The 17,170-nt window shown below is 36.3% G+C and overlaps 2 protein-coding genes across 9 annotated transcripts; one reads left to right on the top strand and one right to left on the bottom strand.

The window, feature by feature from the left end:
- The first annotated feature begins 615 nt into the window (after window positions 1-615).
- Window positions 616-14,662, top strand: LOC109097414 (transcription factor SPT20 homolog). 8 transcript variants are annotated; one of them, XM_042765279.1, is made up of 24 exons: window positions 617-678; window positions 1,212-1,287; window positions 1,446-1,481; window positions 1,662-1,787; window positions 1,977-2,103; window positions 2,209-2,312; window positions 2,902-3,018; window positions 3,122-3,175; window positions 4,318-4,457; window positions 5,038-5,197; window positions 5,595-5,651; window positions 5,882-5,953; window positions 6,081-6,250; window positions 6,406-6,438; window positions 6,516-6,633; window positions 6,967-7,072; window positions 7,643-7,780; window positions 7,871-8,144; window positions 8,224-8,372; window positions 8,451-8,509; window positions 8,601-8,717; window positions 9,165-9,264; window positions 9,609-9,697; window positions 13,852-14,662. In XM_042765279.1, the coding sequence occupies exons 2-24, from the start codon at window positions 1,285-1,287 to the stop codon at window positions 13,999-14,001; spliced, it is 2,499 nt and encodes an 832-aa protein (XP_042621213.1). In that variant the 5' UTR covers window positions 617-678; window positions 1,212-1,284; the 3' UTR covers window positions 14,002-14,662. The 8 variants fall into 8 exon arrangements, with proteins under 8 accessions (XP_042621216.1, XP_042621215.1, XP_042621211.1 ...); XM_042765278.1 differs by having other exon boundaries at window positions 670-762; XM_042765282.1 differs by having other exon boundaries at window positions 616-1,287; window positions 6,994-7,072.
- LOC109097405 (exosome complex component RRP43-like) lies at window positions 14,580-17,126 on the bottom strand. The gene is made up of 11 exons (XM_042765286.1): window positions 17,031-17,126; window positions 16,872-16,908; window positions 16,710-16,773; window positions 16,541-16,614; window positions 16,416-16,461; window positions 16,220-16,325; window positions 15,942-15,987; window positions 15,681-15,777; window positions 15,486-15,606; window positions 15,191-15,297; window positions 14,580-14,799 (listed from the first exon to the last, which is right to left on the bottom strand). The coding sequence occupies exons 1-11, from the start codon at window positions 17,045-17,047 to the stop codon at window positions 14,681-14,683; spliced, it is 834 nt and encodes a 277-aa protein (XP_042621220.1). The 5' UTR covers window positions 17,048-17,126; the 3' UTR covers window positions 14,580-14,680.
- Between the last annotated feature and the right edge of the window lie 44 nt (window positions 17,127-17,170).

Here is a 17,170-nt window from a genome sequence, read left to right as displayed (position 1 = left end):
GGAAGAGACTTCTTTCAAAAACATTAAAAATAGTTATGTTTCCAAACTTTTGACCTGTACTGTGTATATATATATATATATATATATATATATATATATATATATATATATATATAATATAATATATATATATATATATATATATATATATATATATATATATATATATATTAACTATAACGTATTGTTTATTGTAGGTAATTTAAATGTTGATTTATTTCTAAGATAGACACTGCAGTTAACCATATTTTTACTAAATTTAAATTTTTTTTACAGTAAAATATATATATTATATATATATATATATATATATATATATATATATATATATATATATATATATATATATATATATATATTTTCTTTTTTTTCTTTTTTTTCTGTTTATTACTGATCAGCCACAGACGGTTTATGTTATTTTTTTTCTAATCACGTTGGTGGCTAAAACCAAGTTGCCACAGATTAAATGTAGTAACAATATCTGTAGTGACTACGGTATTTTGGTGGAAACTCTTGCTAGCATAGTGACAATTTTCGAGTTTTGTTTTGTGCGATATTTCGCGAACAGAAATGCTGTTTTTGAGCGGCTCTGCGCTGCACATCTTTGGTTCCTCCTCCAGCACGCGCGCACACCGGAAGTTTGGATTTTGTTGTTACACTGGAACTAAAATGGCTGCTGTGAGTTTTTTTCATTGAAGGCACTGGAACATTTATTCCGCTTCTTGCTTTGGATTTCCTGCCTGTGGCGATGCAACTCGATTGGCAAGTCGGTTCTGATGTTTGTCGCCACTGCCCCGCTCTGCCCGCTCTGCCAGCTGCTCGTGTTTTGTGGAGTTGTGCATCTTTAGTGAGCTGTTAGCTGTGGTTAGCCAGCCTGTCGTCTGCTGGAGCTGCAGTGCTGAAGTTTTGCGTTCTTCTGCTGGGCTCATATTCCCTTGCATTTCATGAACGCTTGCTATTTATCGCTATTGCGTCCTTTAACACATACTTTGTCACCATCCTGTTGAAGTTCCCCACATTTGTTTAGCAGATGTTGTGACTGCATGTACACACAGATGCATAACTGTCTGAATGAGCTGAGTTCATGTCTCATACTTCGAGTATTCGCGTGCATACGCTTGTCGTTGGGGTTGAGTTCTGAATGGAAACTGTCAGCTGACAGGGAAATGCACCCGGGAGTGTGTTTCTGAACGGTCTCTGTCTGATCTCAGGGCTTGAATGGTGTGTTTGTGGAGGTGACAGTGCTGGTGTAACACAACATCGCCTCCTGTCACAGCAACCACAATGGTAAGAACTGCAGATTTGTTTTAAGGATGCATTTGTAGCAGGATTGGATTTTATTTAACATTATAGGATTGATTTGATTAATATTTGACATTTTCGATGACCTGATTGGACAGCATGACAGATTATCTCATGCATTTTCATTTATCTTTCTTCCACAGCAACAAGTCTTAGAATATGCATTGGATCGGGCTGAGGTATTTGTTTGAAAGTATTATTTTATTGCATACTTAATATTTGTTTGAACACAGAGTTGTTTATTTGTATCCATTATAATGCACTTTTATATTTTTAAATGTAAATGTAGAAATCACTGTGCAGAAGAATCCCTGTGTGTATTCCATTACCGTTCTATAACATAGTTATTTCTTGTTTAGTACATTGTTGAAAGTGCTCGTCAGCGACCGTCGAAGAGACGCGTATCCTCCAGTGGAAGGAAATCCTTATATCAGAAACTTTATGAACTGTACATTGAAGAGTGTGAAAAAGAGCCAGAGCTGAAGGTAATTTTCACCCGTTGTTACACAACAAATGAAGTAGCGTTCTTTACTGTCATAATTTTATATATGTTGTAACGAAACAAGACATTGAGTGAGTAAACCTGTAGGGTGGGATTTTATAACTTTATCAAATCATGCTTTATTATTATTGTATTATATATATTTATTATCCTTTCTGCCCTCTCTCTGTAGAAACTGAGGAGAAATGTGAATCTACTAGAGAAGCTGGTCTCGCAGGAGTCAGTCTCATGTCTGGTGGTCAACCTGTACCCTGGGAATGAAGGATACTCACTTATGCTTAGAGGAAAAAATGGATCTGGTACTGCCTGTGTTTTATTAGTTTTATGGTTAAATCATCTGAGCTTTTTTAAATCGCATGTTAAGAAACTCGCTCTTGAACTGATGTTTTTCTCCCAACTGATAGATTCAGAAACAATCCGACTTCGCTATGAAGAAACCGAGTTACTGGAGTACCTGGATGCCGAGGAGCTGCCGCCCATCCTTGTAGACCTTCTGGAAAAATCACAGGTGAGTGAGTAACTGAACAAAAATTTTGATTTTTTTTTTAATATGTAGTCTCTCTTCTTTTTTTTATTATTATTATTATTATTTTTTTTTACACTTTTTCTGATTTCTGCTATCCATGACATTTTAAAAATGTTACGTTTAGTTTATTTATTTGTATTTATATCTATAAACAGCCTGTCCTAAATAATACTCAGAACAACAGTGTTATTTTTAACTAAAACAAACATTTATATAGTTGATATAAAATAACTGAAAAATAGAAATGTTGCTTTGACAAGTGACTAAAATAAAATAAGTTGAATTACTAAAATTACTAAAACGGAAATAAAATAAAGCTGATTAGAAATATAAAAAAGCACATAACAAATATCTAAAATTAACTTTAAAGTATAAAAGCTAAATCGAAATATTAATAAACACTATAACAGTAAATAAATAATACTTAAATAATATTGATTCTAGATGTGATTTGAGTTTAATTAAACCTATGTTTTTCTTTAACTCCAGCCAGCATAGATTTAAAGCACTCTGTCGAACTGATGCATAAACCACCAGCCTAGATTTTTTTTTTCTGCTTCTGTTCTGTCAGGTAAACATATTCCACTGTGGCTGTGTCATAGCTGAGGTCAGGGACTACCGACAGTCTGGAAATGCAAAGATGCCCACCTACCAGAGCCGGCACATCCTGCTGAGACCCACTATGCAGGTCAATAACAGACCTGATCTGTGACCAGCAGTCTCTGTTCTGTATTTAGAGAGACCTTTTTTCTATAGTATTGTTATTAAGTCACCTATCTTCGCCCCAGCAGACCCTGATCTGTGACGTTCATGCTATGACAAGCGATCACCACAAGTGGACACAGGTGAGGGGACTCTATCTGTTAGCATTCAAAACTTTGAGGTCAGTAAGGTTATTTTAACATTTTTAACAGAAGTCTCTTATGTTCATCAAGCAATACTGTGAAATGTTATTACAATTTAAAATGACTTTTCAGCAGCCATTACTTCAGTCTTCAGTGTCACATGAGCCTTCCGAAATAATTCTAATCTAAATATGCTGATTTGCCGCTTAAAGCGATAGTTCATCTGATTGTTTATCTGCTGATCCCCAGGGCATCCAAGATGTAGGTGACTTTGTTTCTTCAGTAGAACACAAATTATGATTTTTTTAACTTCAGCCGTTGCAGTCTCTCAGTCTAAAATGCTTGTCAGTGGTCACAGAATCTATGAGAATAAAATGATTGGCAGTGGTATCAAAATTATATAATGGGGTTCGTGACGATACATTGATATGTAAAGACACGAAACGATTGGTCTGTGCAAGAAACATTGCATGAATCAGAGGTAAAAAAAAAACCCAAAACGATATAAATACTGTTCAGTTTCTTGCACAGACCGATCGTTTTGTGTCTTTACATATCAACGTATCGTCACGAGCCGCAGGGTTTAATTTGGATTTTTCTGTGCATGTTTTTTTTTTTCTCTCATAGCTTGTTATTATTATCAGTGTTGAAAATGCTGCATTATATCAAGTTCAGAACAGTGTTGTTATTGTTTACTAAAACTAATATTAAATTGTTTTCGTTAGTTGAAATAAAACTGAAATAATATATAAATATTAACAGAAATTTGAAAACTTAGAAATAAAAAAATTGAAATGTTGCTTTGGCAGCTAAGTTGAAGTTAAAATACTATAATTACTAAAACTGAAATAAAATAAATAAAAGATTAATGGAAATAAAAAAAAATTGAAAAAAGAATAAAAGTGACAAAAGCACATGGAAGGAATTTAACTTCTTATCAATGAATACAAAGAATGCAAATTCCAAAACAACAGCATTTATTTGAAATATAAGTCAGTTTAATGCATCTTAGCAGTGTAAAATATTAGTTCTATTACTGACTCCAAACTTTTGACGAGTACTGTAGATTGACAAAGACTCACAGCACAGTGTGAAGTATAGAGGATACATGGTTTCTCATGTGGTTCTCATGTGTTTTACAGGATGATAAACTTCAGCTGGAGAGTCAGTTGATTCTGGCCACAGCAGAGCCTCTGTGTCTGGACCCCTCCGTCTCTGTCAGCTGCACCACCAACCGTCTGCTCTACAACAAACAGAAGATGAACACGCGATCCATGAAACGGTGACACATTTAACTCTTTAGCTTCAGAGAATTATGTGTTTTGCTTCATACGCTTGATCATCAGTTGCCCTTAAACTAAATCAGACTGTCTATGATGAGTTCCTGTCGTCTGCTGCTCAGTGTGTCGTGTGATTGTTTGTGACTGCAAACATTTTGCACCCAAGGAATTGCTGAAACCCACAGAGCTTGTGTTGATGTGCACAGTGTAGATCTTTTATTGTGTCTGTGGTTAGTCACCATCTGTGAACTGAAAAGCCGCTGCTGTTTTGATCTCTCATTGTATTGTTGAGACTAAAGGAATGCGAGTGGTTTTGACCAACACCCATTATGTCTTCGCTGTATGCAGCTAACAAAAACTGTTATTTTGCCTGTATAAGTTGAGTGCAAGAATCTGACAAGCATCTGTTCTGTGAAAAGATAAATAAGAGGATCATTTCATGTGGTTTATCAAAGTTAAAGGCTTCAAAACGTTGTGTTGATACAGAGATATCCTGAAATTCAAAAGCAGGTGATCAAATTCAACATTTATCGGTTATCCAGCAGTCCACGCTGATGGATGTCATGTTTCTCCTCTCTGCAGGTGTTTTAGGAGACATTCTCAAGCAGCACTCAACAGACAGCAGGAGATGATGAGCCACTGCCCTGCACTGCCACAGCTCCAACTCCTGGACTACCTGCAGAGGAGGAAAGAGAGGAAACCTGCTCCTTCCATAGACCTTAAGATCTCCAAAGCTGGAAATGTGAGTCAAAGACGCAGACAGAATTTGCAAAGCTATTTTAAGTTCTGTTCTGATTTTGGGTAAATGGATTTAAACATGGCAAAATGTGAAACGTACATCATTGTTCAAACGTTTGGCATCAGGAAGATATGTTTTTAAAAGAAATGACTTTTATTCAGCAATGATACATTAATTTGATGTAATTGTAAGTTTTAATTGTTTTTATTTTTTTTGTAATATTTCATAAAATAGCTTTTTTGACTGTATTTTTTATCAATTAATGTAGCCTTAAGTATAAGGGTCTTTTGAACAGTACTGTGTTAATCAAATTTCTCATTTAACGTGTTTTATCATTTCTTTTTTTGTATGACTACTGTGGTTGTTTTCTGTGTTTTAATGACTCTTGTTTTTCCTGCAGTGTGTGGACATGTGGAAACAGAGCAGTTTTCAGCTGACTGTCCCATCAGAAATTGATGTGAGTTGCTGTAATGCAGTTTAATGAATGCACAAGTAGACTCTCTCTGTTTTCTGTAGGTCCAAAGCCATTTATAACAGAAATAACTTTAAAAAAAAAAAAAAAAAAATGAAATATGACTTTAAAAGTATTGTTAAGATAAATAAACGTTCAGTATTCTGAACTGGGATGTTTGGACTTTTTTTCCTGTATCCAAGTCTGTGAAACAAAGTTTTTCTTTGTGCTTCCAGGTGGAGAAATATGCAGTGGCAGAGAGCTCTGTCAAACTAGATGACACTCAGCCCACTGTTTGGCCTGCACAGGTAACACAATTGTGGAAATCTTACATTGGCACTAAACTGTACATGGACCCTATAATATGCTAGTAAGAAAAAAAAACAGGTTTTTGTTGTTTTATCTGTGTGATATGCTGTCTTTGTCTTGGAACAGGACGTGAGAGATGAATATATTTTTGAGTGTGAGGTAGGAGGTCAGCCTCAAAGAACAAAAGTCACTATCTTCCAGTCTATGGGGGACCCGCAGGTGTATGGGAAAATCTACAGCGCCAAAGACTTCAGATCAGAGGAGGATGTCACAGATCTACACCTCATTCACCCACCGTACGTTTTACTATTTCATTTTACAATTACTTATTTCACGTTTATTCACATTATTACACTCTATTCTAAGATGACAGTAATGTTTTATTAGTTACGCTTACGTTATTGTTGTTGCACTTGCCTGATCGGTATTTAATTTTCTCTGTGGTTTGTAGATTCCTCTTAGGTTCAAAGACAGACGCTGATCGGTAAGTACAGGAGCCGTGATTTGTTGTTTTGGGTCTTGGTAGCGCTCAGCCGTCATGAAAATATTCCTGTGCCGCAGGTTTCTGACGCAGTATAAGGAGGTGTATGAACGGGACGTTAAGTGTCAGGTGAAGATGTTGCACAACTCAGGCAGTGCAGGGTCCCAAGGCCAGCTCTCCCCCTCCAGAGAAAACGAGGTGAGACACTTTGATATATGATGTTACATGTGACTGTTCCGACTCTGAAGACACATTTAAAAAAAAAAGGATTTTAATCTTTCATTGATTTGGATCAGGTTTGTAAACTTCAGATGTGTTTATTTTGCAGATCAGGCTACAAAAAATAGACACAAGGCAGATTTGCTCTTTTTCTGCCTTTCTAAACAAATCCTAAGTGTTTGATTAGAGATTTATGTGACAGATTTAGAAAATGGGCACCAAAACAATTGCTTGTCCACATGAATGTGATGACATTCTGGCATGATTTGGTCTAAGATTGGTGCATTTTTATGGATGTTGTTGTTGATGCAGGCTGATGGTTTCTCAGCACTTGTCCAGTCTTCAGTTTTAGGAAAGGGTGTTAAACACAGACCTCCTCCTATCAAACTGCCAGCCGGCTCAGCCTGCGCCTCCTCAGGTGAGACGATCGTAATGTATTAACAAGAGAAGAGCAGAATACATATAAAAAAACATGTTTGTATATATATATATATATATATATATATATATATATATATATATATATATATATATATATATATATATAAGTATGCAGTACACACACACATAAATATGTATGTTATATAGGGATTTATTTGATCAAAAATATAGTAAAAACAGTAATATTGTGAAATATTATTAAAATTTAAATAGACTTTTCTATTTGAATATATTTTCAAATGTAATTTATTTCTGTGATAGCGAAGCTGAATTGTCAACAGTCATTACACCATTCTTCAGTGTCACATTATCCTTCAGAAATCATTCTAATATCCTGATATAATGTTCATTTTATATCATTTATTATTGGTGCTCAGTTATTAATAATGGTTCTTATTATTATCAACATTGAAAACAGTTTTTGAGATAAATGTAGTTCAGGTCCGACCTCCATCATGTCTCAATCTCATTTCCTCTCTTCTATCTAAAATGTTTGTGTCTCTCCACTTAAAAAGTGTACAATCAAACACTCCCTTCTGTTGTCTAGGTAACCTGTACAGTACACAGGCCTCAAGCGGCCATCTCAAGTGCCCGACCCCTCCACCCACGAAGAATCAGTCGCTGTCCCGGAAACACTCCATGGAGCTTGGCCTGCTGTCCCCTGCTGCTCTCTCGCCCATGCAGAGTGAGTAGCACTCCATTCAAAAATAGAAAGCTGTCACCGCTTGCTAGCCAGATCTTTATTTTGTCCTTTTCCTCTGATTTTACTCCATAGGATCAGGTACTCCCAAGCCCTCCACACCCACACCCACTAACACGCCATGTTCTACGCCACACCCTGCCGACATTCAGAGTGCCACGCCTTCAGTAACGCCCACCCCTCAGGACCCTGCCCTTCCACAGCAGCCCACCCTGCTGACTTCCTTCGCCCAACAGCAGATGACCCTGCCTGTCATGACTATTCCCCTGCCCACGTCCAGCACCACATCTTCACAGGTCATGACAAACCCCGCAGGGCTCAACTTCATCAACGTGGTTGGCTCGGTCTGGTAAGAACCCATGTTTGTGACTTTTTTTGGGGGGATATGAAAGGAAAAAACTTTCACTTCTGTTTGTGGTTTCTTATAGCAGTCCCCAGACTCTGATGAGTGGTTCCAACCCAATGCTGGGTTGTAGTCCTGGTACTCTGGCATCTGGTATACCCCTGAGTGGACTATTGCCCTCTGGTGGTCTCATGTCTGGAGCTCTTCCTGCCATGCAGCCTGCTGCTCCAGCAGGTAAACTCTCTGTGAATTCCTCCCTGTTTTGTCAGATCAGTGACTTTTATAAGTTGTTAGTCACTATTGTTGTTCCAGCAGGTGGGCCTTTTGGCCTGAACAACAGCCCGGGACTACGACCGCTCAACCTTCTTCAGGTGAAAGAGGTTTTGTAGTTGAAGCATTGGCTTTTGTGGAGATGATTCTCTCTTTCCCTCCTATTTATATTTGTATTTCCCTTTCTTTCAGCTCCCTACGGGACCACTGATTTTTAACTCTCTACAGCAGCAGCAGTTGTCTCAGTTCTCCCCTCAACAGCAAAGCAGTCAGTCTGCCACATCCAGCCCCCAGCAGCAGGGGGACGCGGTGAGTCAGACACACTGTAGCCAGCAGTTTACACCGTCATCATGATTCTAGTCATTTACAGAGGCTGAGGATCAACTCTAATAGTGTTAAAGATATAGTTCACCCAAAAATGAAAATTCTCTTCCATGGACATCAATGGCTACTGTCAACTGTTCGGTTACCAACATTCTTTAAAATATCTTCTAAATATTTTAATATAAATGATGACAGAATTTTCATTTTTGGGTGACCTGTCCCTTTAATGTGTGTATCACAAGGCGTTTTAGGAAGGTGCAGATGAGCGTTCACTTTTGTATTGATTGTCTCTTTGGGTTTGAGACTTTAATCTTTGCGACTTTACGGATCTTCTGTATGCACAAACAGATTTTAACACTCCAAAGGCAAAGGAAAACATGAAATCGCATCATATGACCCCTTTAAGTAATTCAGTTGTCCCGCTTGAATCAGGCTGATCCGGGTCTGACGGCAGAACAGGGTCTGTCCACACAACAGACGGCAGTCATCAATCTCACCGGAGTGGGTGGATTCATGTCTCCTCAGGCAGCAGGTACGGCCTCATGCACTGGACACATGCGTTTCATTTCTCTGCTACTCCTCTCACTGTTATTCGAGTACATCTCTAGTCCAGATATCTCTAACAGACACTAACACAACGAGTAGACATACTAATGAATTCAGATTTTGTAGTGTGCCATACTAATCTCAACAGAGATCAATCAAAGTTAAGTAGACCTGTTTAATTGATTATCTGAGTTTGTCATTTGATTAACATGATGGTGGATGCCACTTTTCCTTCTGCTACATTCTACCTTTTATTTCCTGTTACCTCCCTCCCCTCCCCTCCCCTTCTCTTCCTCTTCCTCCTCCACCCCACCCCTCTGTCTGTGGTAGTGCTGTCCCAGCTGGGTTGTGGTCTGGAGGGGTCCGGGCCCAGCCTACCGTCCCCGAGGCTCCAGCAACAGCACCAGCCACAGATCCAAGTAATGCAGCAACTTTGACCTCATCCACCCATAGACGTGTATATCAGACTGACCTTTGACCTCTCAGACACTAATTCCCCTTTGACTGACCTTTGAAGACCATCACAACTTTCTTGAAGGGTTATTTCATGCCAAAAAGGAAATTTCTTTTATCATTTATTCACTTTCATGCCGGTCCAAACATCTAGGAAATCTTCCTCAGAACACAAATGAATATATATATATTTTTATCAAATCTGAAAGATTTCTGTCCCTCCATTGAATGTCTGTTCACTCAAAACTCTTCAAGATATTTTTAAAAAGATCAAAAAAAGAAATCCATATAAATTGAACGGTTTATACACTTATACAAAAGTGTTTTATACACTTTTCTGGACTTATTGGGCATGATTCTTCAGTTCACACTATTCCAACATGATTCGTAATATATAATTATCACCTAAAATAATCTATTTTAAAACATATATCTATTTTAATTATTATTTATTTATTTTTTAACAAATGTTTGGGGTCAGTATATATTGTTAAAAGTTTTTGAAAGAAGTCTAATGTTCACAAAGGCATTTCTTTGATCAAAAATACAGTAAAAACATAATATTGTGAAGTATTATTACAACTTCAAATAACTGTTTTCTATTTGAATATATTTTAAATGTATATTTTAAAAATGTAGTTTATTCCTGTAATGGCAAAGCTGAATTTTCAGCATCATTACTCCAGTCCTCAGTGTCACATGATCCTTCAGAAATCATTCTAATATGCTGATCTGCTGCTCAAGAAAACTTTCCAGTGTTGAAAAAGTTTGTGCTGCTTAATATTTTTGCGGAAATACATTTTTGTAAATGATAACAACATTATAAATGTATTTACTGTCACTTTTGATCAATTTAATGCATTCTTGGTAAAAAAAAAAAAAAGAAGTAATTTTACTGAAGCCAAAATTTTAAACAGATTCATAGCCCTAAATTGTACCTGTTATTTGGTACAAAGTTTTACATTTTAAATTCAAAGGTCTGATGAAAGATCAGTGTGGATCAGTCTGTTATATGACATCTATGCATTCACTCTTTAGATGAAATGTTCCACACTAAACAGCTAAACACTGTTGTGCATAAGAATCACATCAATAGCTTCTTTTCTGACTACTTCTGACCAACGTGTACAGCTTTACGTGTTGTTTACGTATTGTTCTTATGCCATGTTTTGAGTTACCATTTTTCTAAGCTTTTACCAACATTTTCATAAAAGCTTGTGCCATCAGCTTATCTCTTAATAGATGCTTGAGAAGCATGTTTTATACCAGTTGAGACTAAAACTGTCAGACCTTCAGGAATGTCTTATTTCTAAGGAAGTTCATCAGATTTCATTTAAAAGCATGACACGTTGTTTTATCTGTCATCATGCACAGCTCACACTGATTGGGCCACTCTCTGCCCTGCATCTGACCCCAGTAACAGCCGAACTCTTGCATTAGTCCCAGCTGAGATGCGAGTTGAAGTTGCTGTCTTACTGACAACAAATGAGAGCATGGCAGTGTGTGTGTGTGTAATAGAGGATAACTGACAAACAGCTGCATTGCACTTTTTTAATTTGAATTTTATCGCACCTGCTTCATTCTTTCCTGTTCCTCTGTTTGTTGTTCTCATCGATTATCCCCAAGTCTTCCATTCCTCCCTCTTTCAGCCTCACCAAGCTTCTGCAAACAGTGTTGATGTCTGTCCAGCGTGTTGCATCCGTTTTCACTGCAGTGTTAATGAATGGTGGTTTCCTTTCAGTAGCTCTGCTTTAGTCAAAACTCTTCCATTGTCAGAGCCAGTGGGAGAGGTGATGAAAACATGTAATACATACATGTAATACTGATCTATACAATGTACAACACCAGTTAGAGATATTTTCCAAATTGTCTGGAAAATTGTAGATATTGATAAATTATAATTTATCAGTATCGTTCTATATTGTATATTTAATTTATCAGCTCATTTCCCCTCCTTTTACATTTAGATTACCTTTGGCTTGATCTAACACTCAAAGTTCATCTTTAAAAACACTAATAATTTAGTATCACGGTTAAATGTAATCTTTAACAAATAACAAAATGAATATCCTTTTTTCATACTAACCCTTATAATTTATGATGCCTAAATTCACATGTAGTATTTAAAATGATTTAAGTTTATAGTGTTTTATTTTTTAACTTATTTATATCAAATAGTATTGAATTTTAATATCTGTCATTAAATACCTGTTGTTGGGCCAGAACAATAAAATAATTATTGGTTATTGACCAGAATTTTAATATCAGTGCATCCCAAATTTTAGAATAATAGTAAAGTAGTAAAGCAAAATTCATATGTAGACAGTTTAAACAAAAGTTTGGGGTTGGTAAGATGTTGATGTTTTTGAAAAAAGTAACTTATGCTCACCAAGGCTGCATTTATTTGAAATGTTATTCAAATTTAAAATAATGTTTTCTATTTTAATACATATTTAAAATGTAATTTATTCCTGTGATGGTAAAGCTAAATTTTCAGCATTACTACTTCTGTATTTCTTTCGAATATTTATGAAGTTCAAAAGAACAGCATTTACAACAGAAATCCTTTGCATCATGTCTTTACTGCAGGGTTCGTACAGATAAAGCAAAATGAAATTTCAAGGACTTTTCAAGCCATACTTTTTTGGTTTTCAAGGACTAAAATCCGAGATCTCACTTATCAAACCGTTATTATCTTTCAAATTCTAATAAATAAACTAATAAAAACAAAGGTACAACTAAAATGCAGCACATGCAAAGCATGCAATGACTGTGGCAACTTTAACATTTAAAATGATACTATGGCAAAGTTATCGCTTTCCTTATTCAAACAGATTGATTTGTTTGTTTTGTTTTCATGTATATATGATTGACCTGATGAATGAAAGCTGTAGCATACACTTGGAAAGTTATGAGCTACATCACACATGGACACTAGGGGTTTGACAGTACACTAGAATGAAACAATATTTTAATACTATTTTTAAGAAATTATTAGCTTTTTAATCACAAAATGCAAAACTTGCTTGAAATGTTTTAACTAATCTAGGGCTGTAACTAACAATTATTTTGGTAATCAGGTAATCTACTGATATTTTTAGTAGGCTAATAAAAATAGACTCAAGTGGAAAAACAGGCTTGCAAACTCTAGGGTTTAAACTTTTGTTCTGAAATCGCGTTGTACAACAAATCACATATTTAGAAATGGCATAAGTTTATAAAAGATTTACGTTACAAATCTATTCAGATAACGCACACTGTTTTCGCAGATGAACGTTAAGCAACCCAAACTCACAGCATATGCAGAGGAAGAGTTAGACTGAGCTGCTGAGATGGAGATGATAACAGTGCAACACAAAGCGTGTCAGACTTTATATGCGTTCCCAAATGCGCTTGACTGGAAACCCAAACAAACAACAAAATGCAATAAAAGACAGAACAATATAATGCAAGCACTGTCCAAGATTTTACCACAAACTCAACTTTCTACTGATATCGCGAGACCGTTTTTCACCTCAGTGAGTAACACGGTCATGTTTAATACCGCGAGATCTTGTATTTGTATTTGTTTCAGTTGATTTTTATTTTTAATTTTAAGATTGTTTTTATTAAAAACAAATTAACTCTAATTTCATATATACTGCCTTTTAAAAATTCAAGTACCTTTTCATAAATAAATATGCTATTTCCAGGACTTTAATTTCAAAATGTCAAATTCAAGTACTTCAAGCACTTTAAGCACCTTGTACGTATCCTGTCACTGTCACTTTTGATCAATTTAAAATGTCCTTGTTGAATAAAAGTAAAAAGATAATTTCTTTCAAACATTCAAGTGTTTTTTTAAATAATGAGAAACATATAGCCAAAATTTGGAAAACGTTTGACTGGTTTTCCCACAATTGACTACATTTGTATAAATTGATGGCAAGGACCGATGGAGGGTGGGATACACTAAAACCAACAATCAGAGCTGAAGGTGTCAGTTTGTTTACATTCATAACATTTATCTCCATGGCTAAATGGAAGAGATGCTTCTGAGGCAGAGCTACTGTGAGAGGAGACTCTAGGGACATTTTTAACTTCACATATTCATCATCCGTTTCTTCTCCCTTTTACACAGTTGCAATTCTTGCAGCACCAAATGCAACAGCAGCAAATGGGTATGGCAGTGGGGGCGGCGGCACAGGCGGCGCTTCCACGGCAACATTCCGCCAACCAGCCAAAAAGTAAGAGGAAACGCAGCACGCCACAGCCCCACCCCAAATCATGACCTCCGGCTGGACGTCAGCAAACGGCACTGTGCTTGATCAGGAGTATTTTACGGACTGAGTGTGGCTTGACCGGACTAAAGTTGTTGTTTTTTTATGTTCATAGGGGTGCAGGAATTGCCCTCCTGACCTCAGGACAGATGAATATATACTGCGAGGATTTTAGAGCAGGGGACCTTAGAGTATTACCGTATTTTTTAAAGAAATACAAGATATTAAATGAGACAATTCTTGTATGGTTCTCTACAGCATGCTGTCTTTATTCTCCTTCCAAATGGCCCTTTAAACAAGAGCCTGTTTGGCTTGAGAGGGTGGACCCTACGCACACTAATAAGGGCCGTACAGATGTGCCTCAATCACCTGTTGCTCAACTTTACCGTTACGAGACGACATTCTCTCTACTGCTGGATGTCAGAGTGATAGGCCGCCTTGTCCCAGCATGCAATTACATGTGCGGTTTTTGTACGGCACATTTTAAAAAGGCATTTTGTTATACTGAGGGAGAGATGATGTATATTCTTATGAAGAAAAAAAATCTAAACCATGTGAGTGGATGACATTTCTGAACACTGAGGCAGAATTTTTGTAAATGGTCTTTGTCGGCAGTTTTATTGTGATAAAAAAAAGTATATATTGACAGTGAATACATCTTTTAGATAAAAATGTCATGACTGCGTGTGTTTATTTCGCCGTCTTCATGCTCTCAATGACTTTGTCCACCAGTTTGCTGATTTCTTTGTTTCTCGTTATGGCTCGATTTATGCAGTGTTGCAGTTTCTCACCAGATAACGACGTCCCACCTAAAACAAAATGGAACAGTTGATTCCAGAGCTACAAAAAAATATTCAATCAAATCTGCAGACCTCAAAAATTCAATCTGCAAAAGCTCAGGGATGCATAAAGAAAAAAAATCACCATTTTTAAAGTTTGTAAAGACAGTTTTGTCAACAAAAGAATAATTTAAAGCAAAATAAACCATAAAGTTTAATGATTTAATGCAAAGCCATATGCAAAGATGAATATTAGTTTATGTAAACAAAGACATGAATATTAGCATTGTAATTTTACTGACATGTAAAATTAAATTATAAGTATCCAAGGTGAGATTTTCCCTATATCCCCATGCTAAAATTGACTGTAAATCCATATTTTAAAGCCCAACTGCAATGTCACAATTGTCTTAATGTTCACCTGGTTTGTGGACGGCACAGAGTCGATCCTCCTCGTCTGTTACTACAGTCAGTAATGCTGTTGACAGGCTTTCTTCTTCCGCTGTGGGGTCGACTATGATTATAGAGCTGTTCCATGAGAAAAAGGAAAAGATTGTGCCTGAACTCATTCTTGTCATTTCTAAAGTATGTTACATTGATCTTGAGACAAGTGTTCTCTTTCCTAATGTCAAGAAATTGATTTGTGCTAAACTAAAAAGTGTTTTAACACCAACCCAGACTGCATTTGTGTAATAGAGAAATAAGTTGTCAATTACTCATCAAATACTGCAAATGATGAGCCAACTGGATGCCGGTTGATCTTCAAGTGCCTCTTCTTCTGGATGTCAACTTCTGCTAAATCTGTCTCTTTGTTTATAGTGGCTTCAGGGAGTCGGGCTGAGAAATATGAAATGTCTTTATTATTCATCATAACAGCTGGAGAAAATTTTATATTCAGAAGAAGCACTCACCGTTCCTTAAAGCTGCCAGCAGAACGATCATACATGCGTCAAGTAAGTTCCCGTCGTAATCCAAACACATAATATCACAGTACAGCACCCAGCAAAGCTAGAAAAACAAGTGATAAAAGAAATGCAAAGGATTTGAAAACAGCTATTTGATGATAAGGTGTATTTTAGAGTCTTATTATTAATATGTATTTATAATAATACCAAATCATATTTCATGAATATATAACATTATTTAGAATTAATTTATTTACTATATCTTACCTTAGATTTTTCAATGCACAATTCCTCCATATTAATTAAATCTGAACTAAAAAGCAGACAAAATAAACATTTAATTTCATGCAATTTCATGTAAACATTATTTGCAATCTTGTTAACATTTCTGAAAAGAAAAAAAAAAAAATTATATAAATATATATATATATATATATATATATATATATATATATATATATCTTATATATTATATTTTTTTTTTTTTTTTTTGATGGGAAAAAAAAAAACCCACTGCTTCAACACACAGAGAAATGTGGTTGTACCTTTGAATGACATCTGCGATAAACTGGCTGGCAGCCTGAGCCTGTTCTCCTGGTGGACCGGGTCTGAATCTAGATGAGCACAGTGGAGGCAGATCTACATTTGGGACTTGGAGAGCAAAGAGGAACTCGGGTTATATTTCATTCAACACCCCAATGTATAACAATAGTCAAATATTCGATTCTTATTTACATGTACCTATATATCCTTTATTTGGAGCATCAGATGGTGGCATAGTCAATTCCTGAAAGAAAGAAAAAATGCTGTAACTTCATAATCCACAGCCATATCATAATCTTCAGGAAAATAAAAATGATCCTCACAGCTTTGATCCCACAGATCACTGTGGTGTTTCCAATTTTCACCAATGCTGATCCATCAGCTGTAGATATAGAGCCTAGGACACAATCATCCAATTATGCTTATAACATCTCTGTATTTGTAAAGCACTGAAAATTCTGATAATTTTTAAAATATGCATCCCATACTTACTAATATTTAAGGTTGTGGGTCTGAACTCTCCCAATTCCCTTCCATCTGGACGACAGTTTTCTTTCTGTAGAATATTAGATTTAGACAACGAATAACTGAATTATTAGATTAGTGTTATAACACTTATCGAAGCTGACGGGAAACAAATATCGATCAACTCACCAGAAAGCTCCTGTGATATTCTAGAGGCTCTGCGGTTCTAAAAAAAACGTCTCGTTATTTACATTAAATATAACAGCAAAGTCATTATCTCACTATCCTGAAACAATTCAGAAACAATCTACACATGTGATTCATGCTGTGTAGCGGTAACTCACTCACTTGAAACCAGCCGCCATGATGTTTTGAAGCACCACGTGAAGACTGCAGTGACGTAAAGACGCTAGTCTCGCGTCCTCCGCTCCAGTGTGGGGCGCTCGTGCTGCTTCCCATCCGGCGCTCTGCGGCGCTGCGTGTTCTTC

This window comes from Cyprinus carpio, chromosome A10, assembly GCF_018340385.1.
Source record: "Cyprinus carpio isolate SPL01 chromosome A10, ASM1834038v1, whole genome shotgun sequence".
Taxonomy (NCBI): domain Eukaryota; kingdom Metazoa; phylum Chordata; class Actinopteri; order Cypriniformes; family Cyprinidae; genus Cyprinus; species Cyprinus carpio.
The sequence above is the reverse complement of the archived record's forward strand: the minus strand, read 5'-3'. Positions and strand labels throughout refer to the sequence as shown.

Bases quoted from the DNA above. Each gene is read 5' to 3' on its own strand.
- LOC109097414 (XM_042765277.1), top strand. The intron at 2,313-2,901 runs GTGAGTGAGTAA...CTGTTCTGTCAG, and splicing joins ACCTTCTGGAAAAATCACAG to GTAAACATATTCCACTGTGG. The intron at 7,781-7,870 runs GTGAGTAGCACT...TTTACTCCATAG, and splicing joins TGCTCTCTCGCCCATGCAGA to GATCAGGTACTCCCAAGCCC.
- LOC109097405 (XM_042765286.1), bottom strand. The intron at 15,778-15,941 runs GTAAGATATAGT...TTGTTTTTCTAG, and splicing joins TGTGCATTGAAAAATCTAAG to CTTTGCTGGGTGCTGTACTG. The intron at 15,607-15,680 runs GTGAGTGCTTCT...CATATTTCTCAG, and splicing joins GCTGGCAGCTTTAAGGAACG to CCCGACTCCCTGAAGCCACT.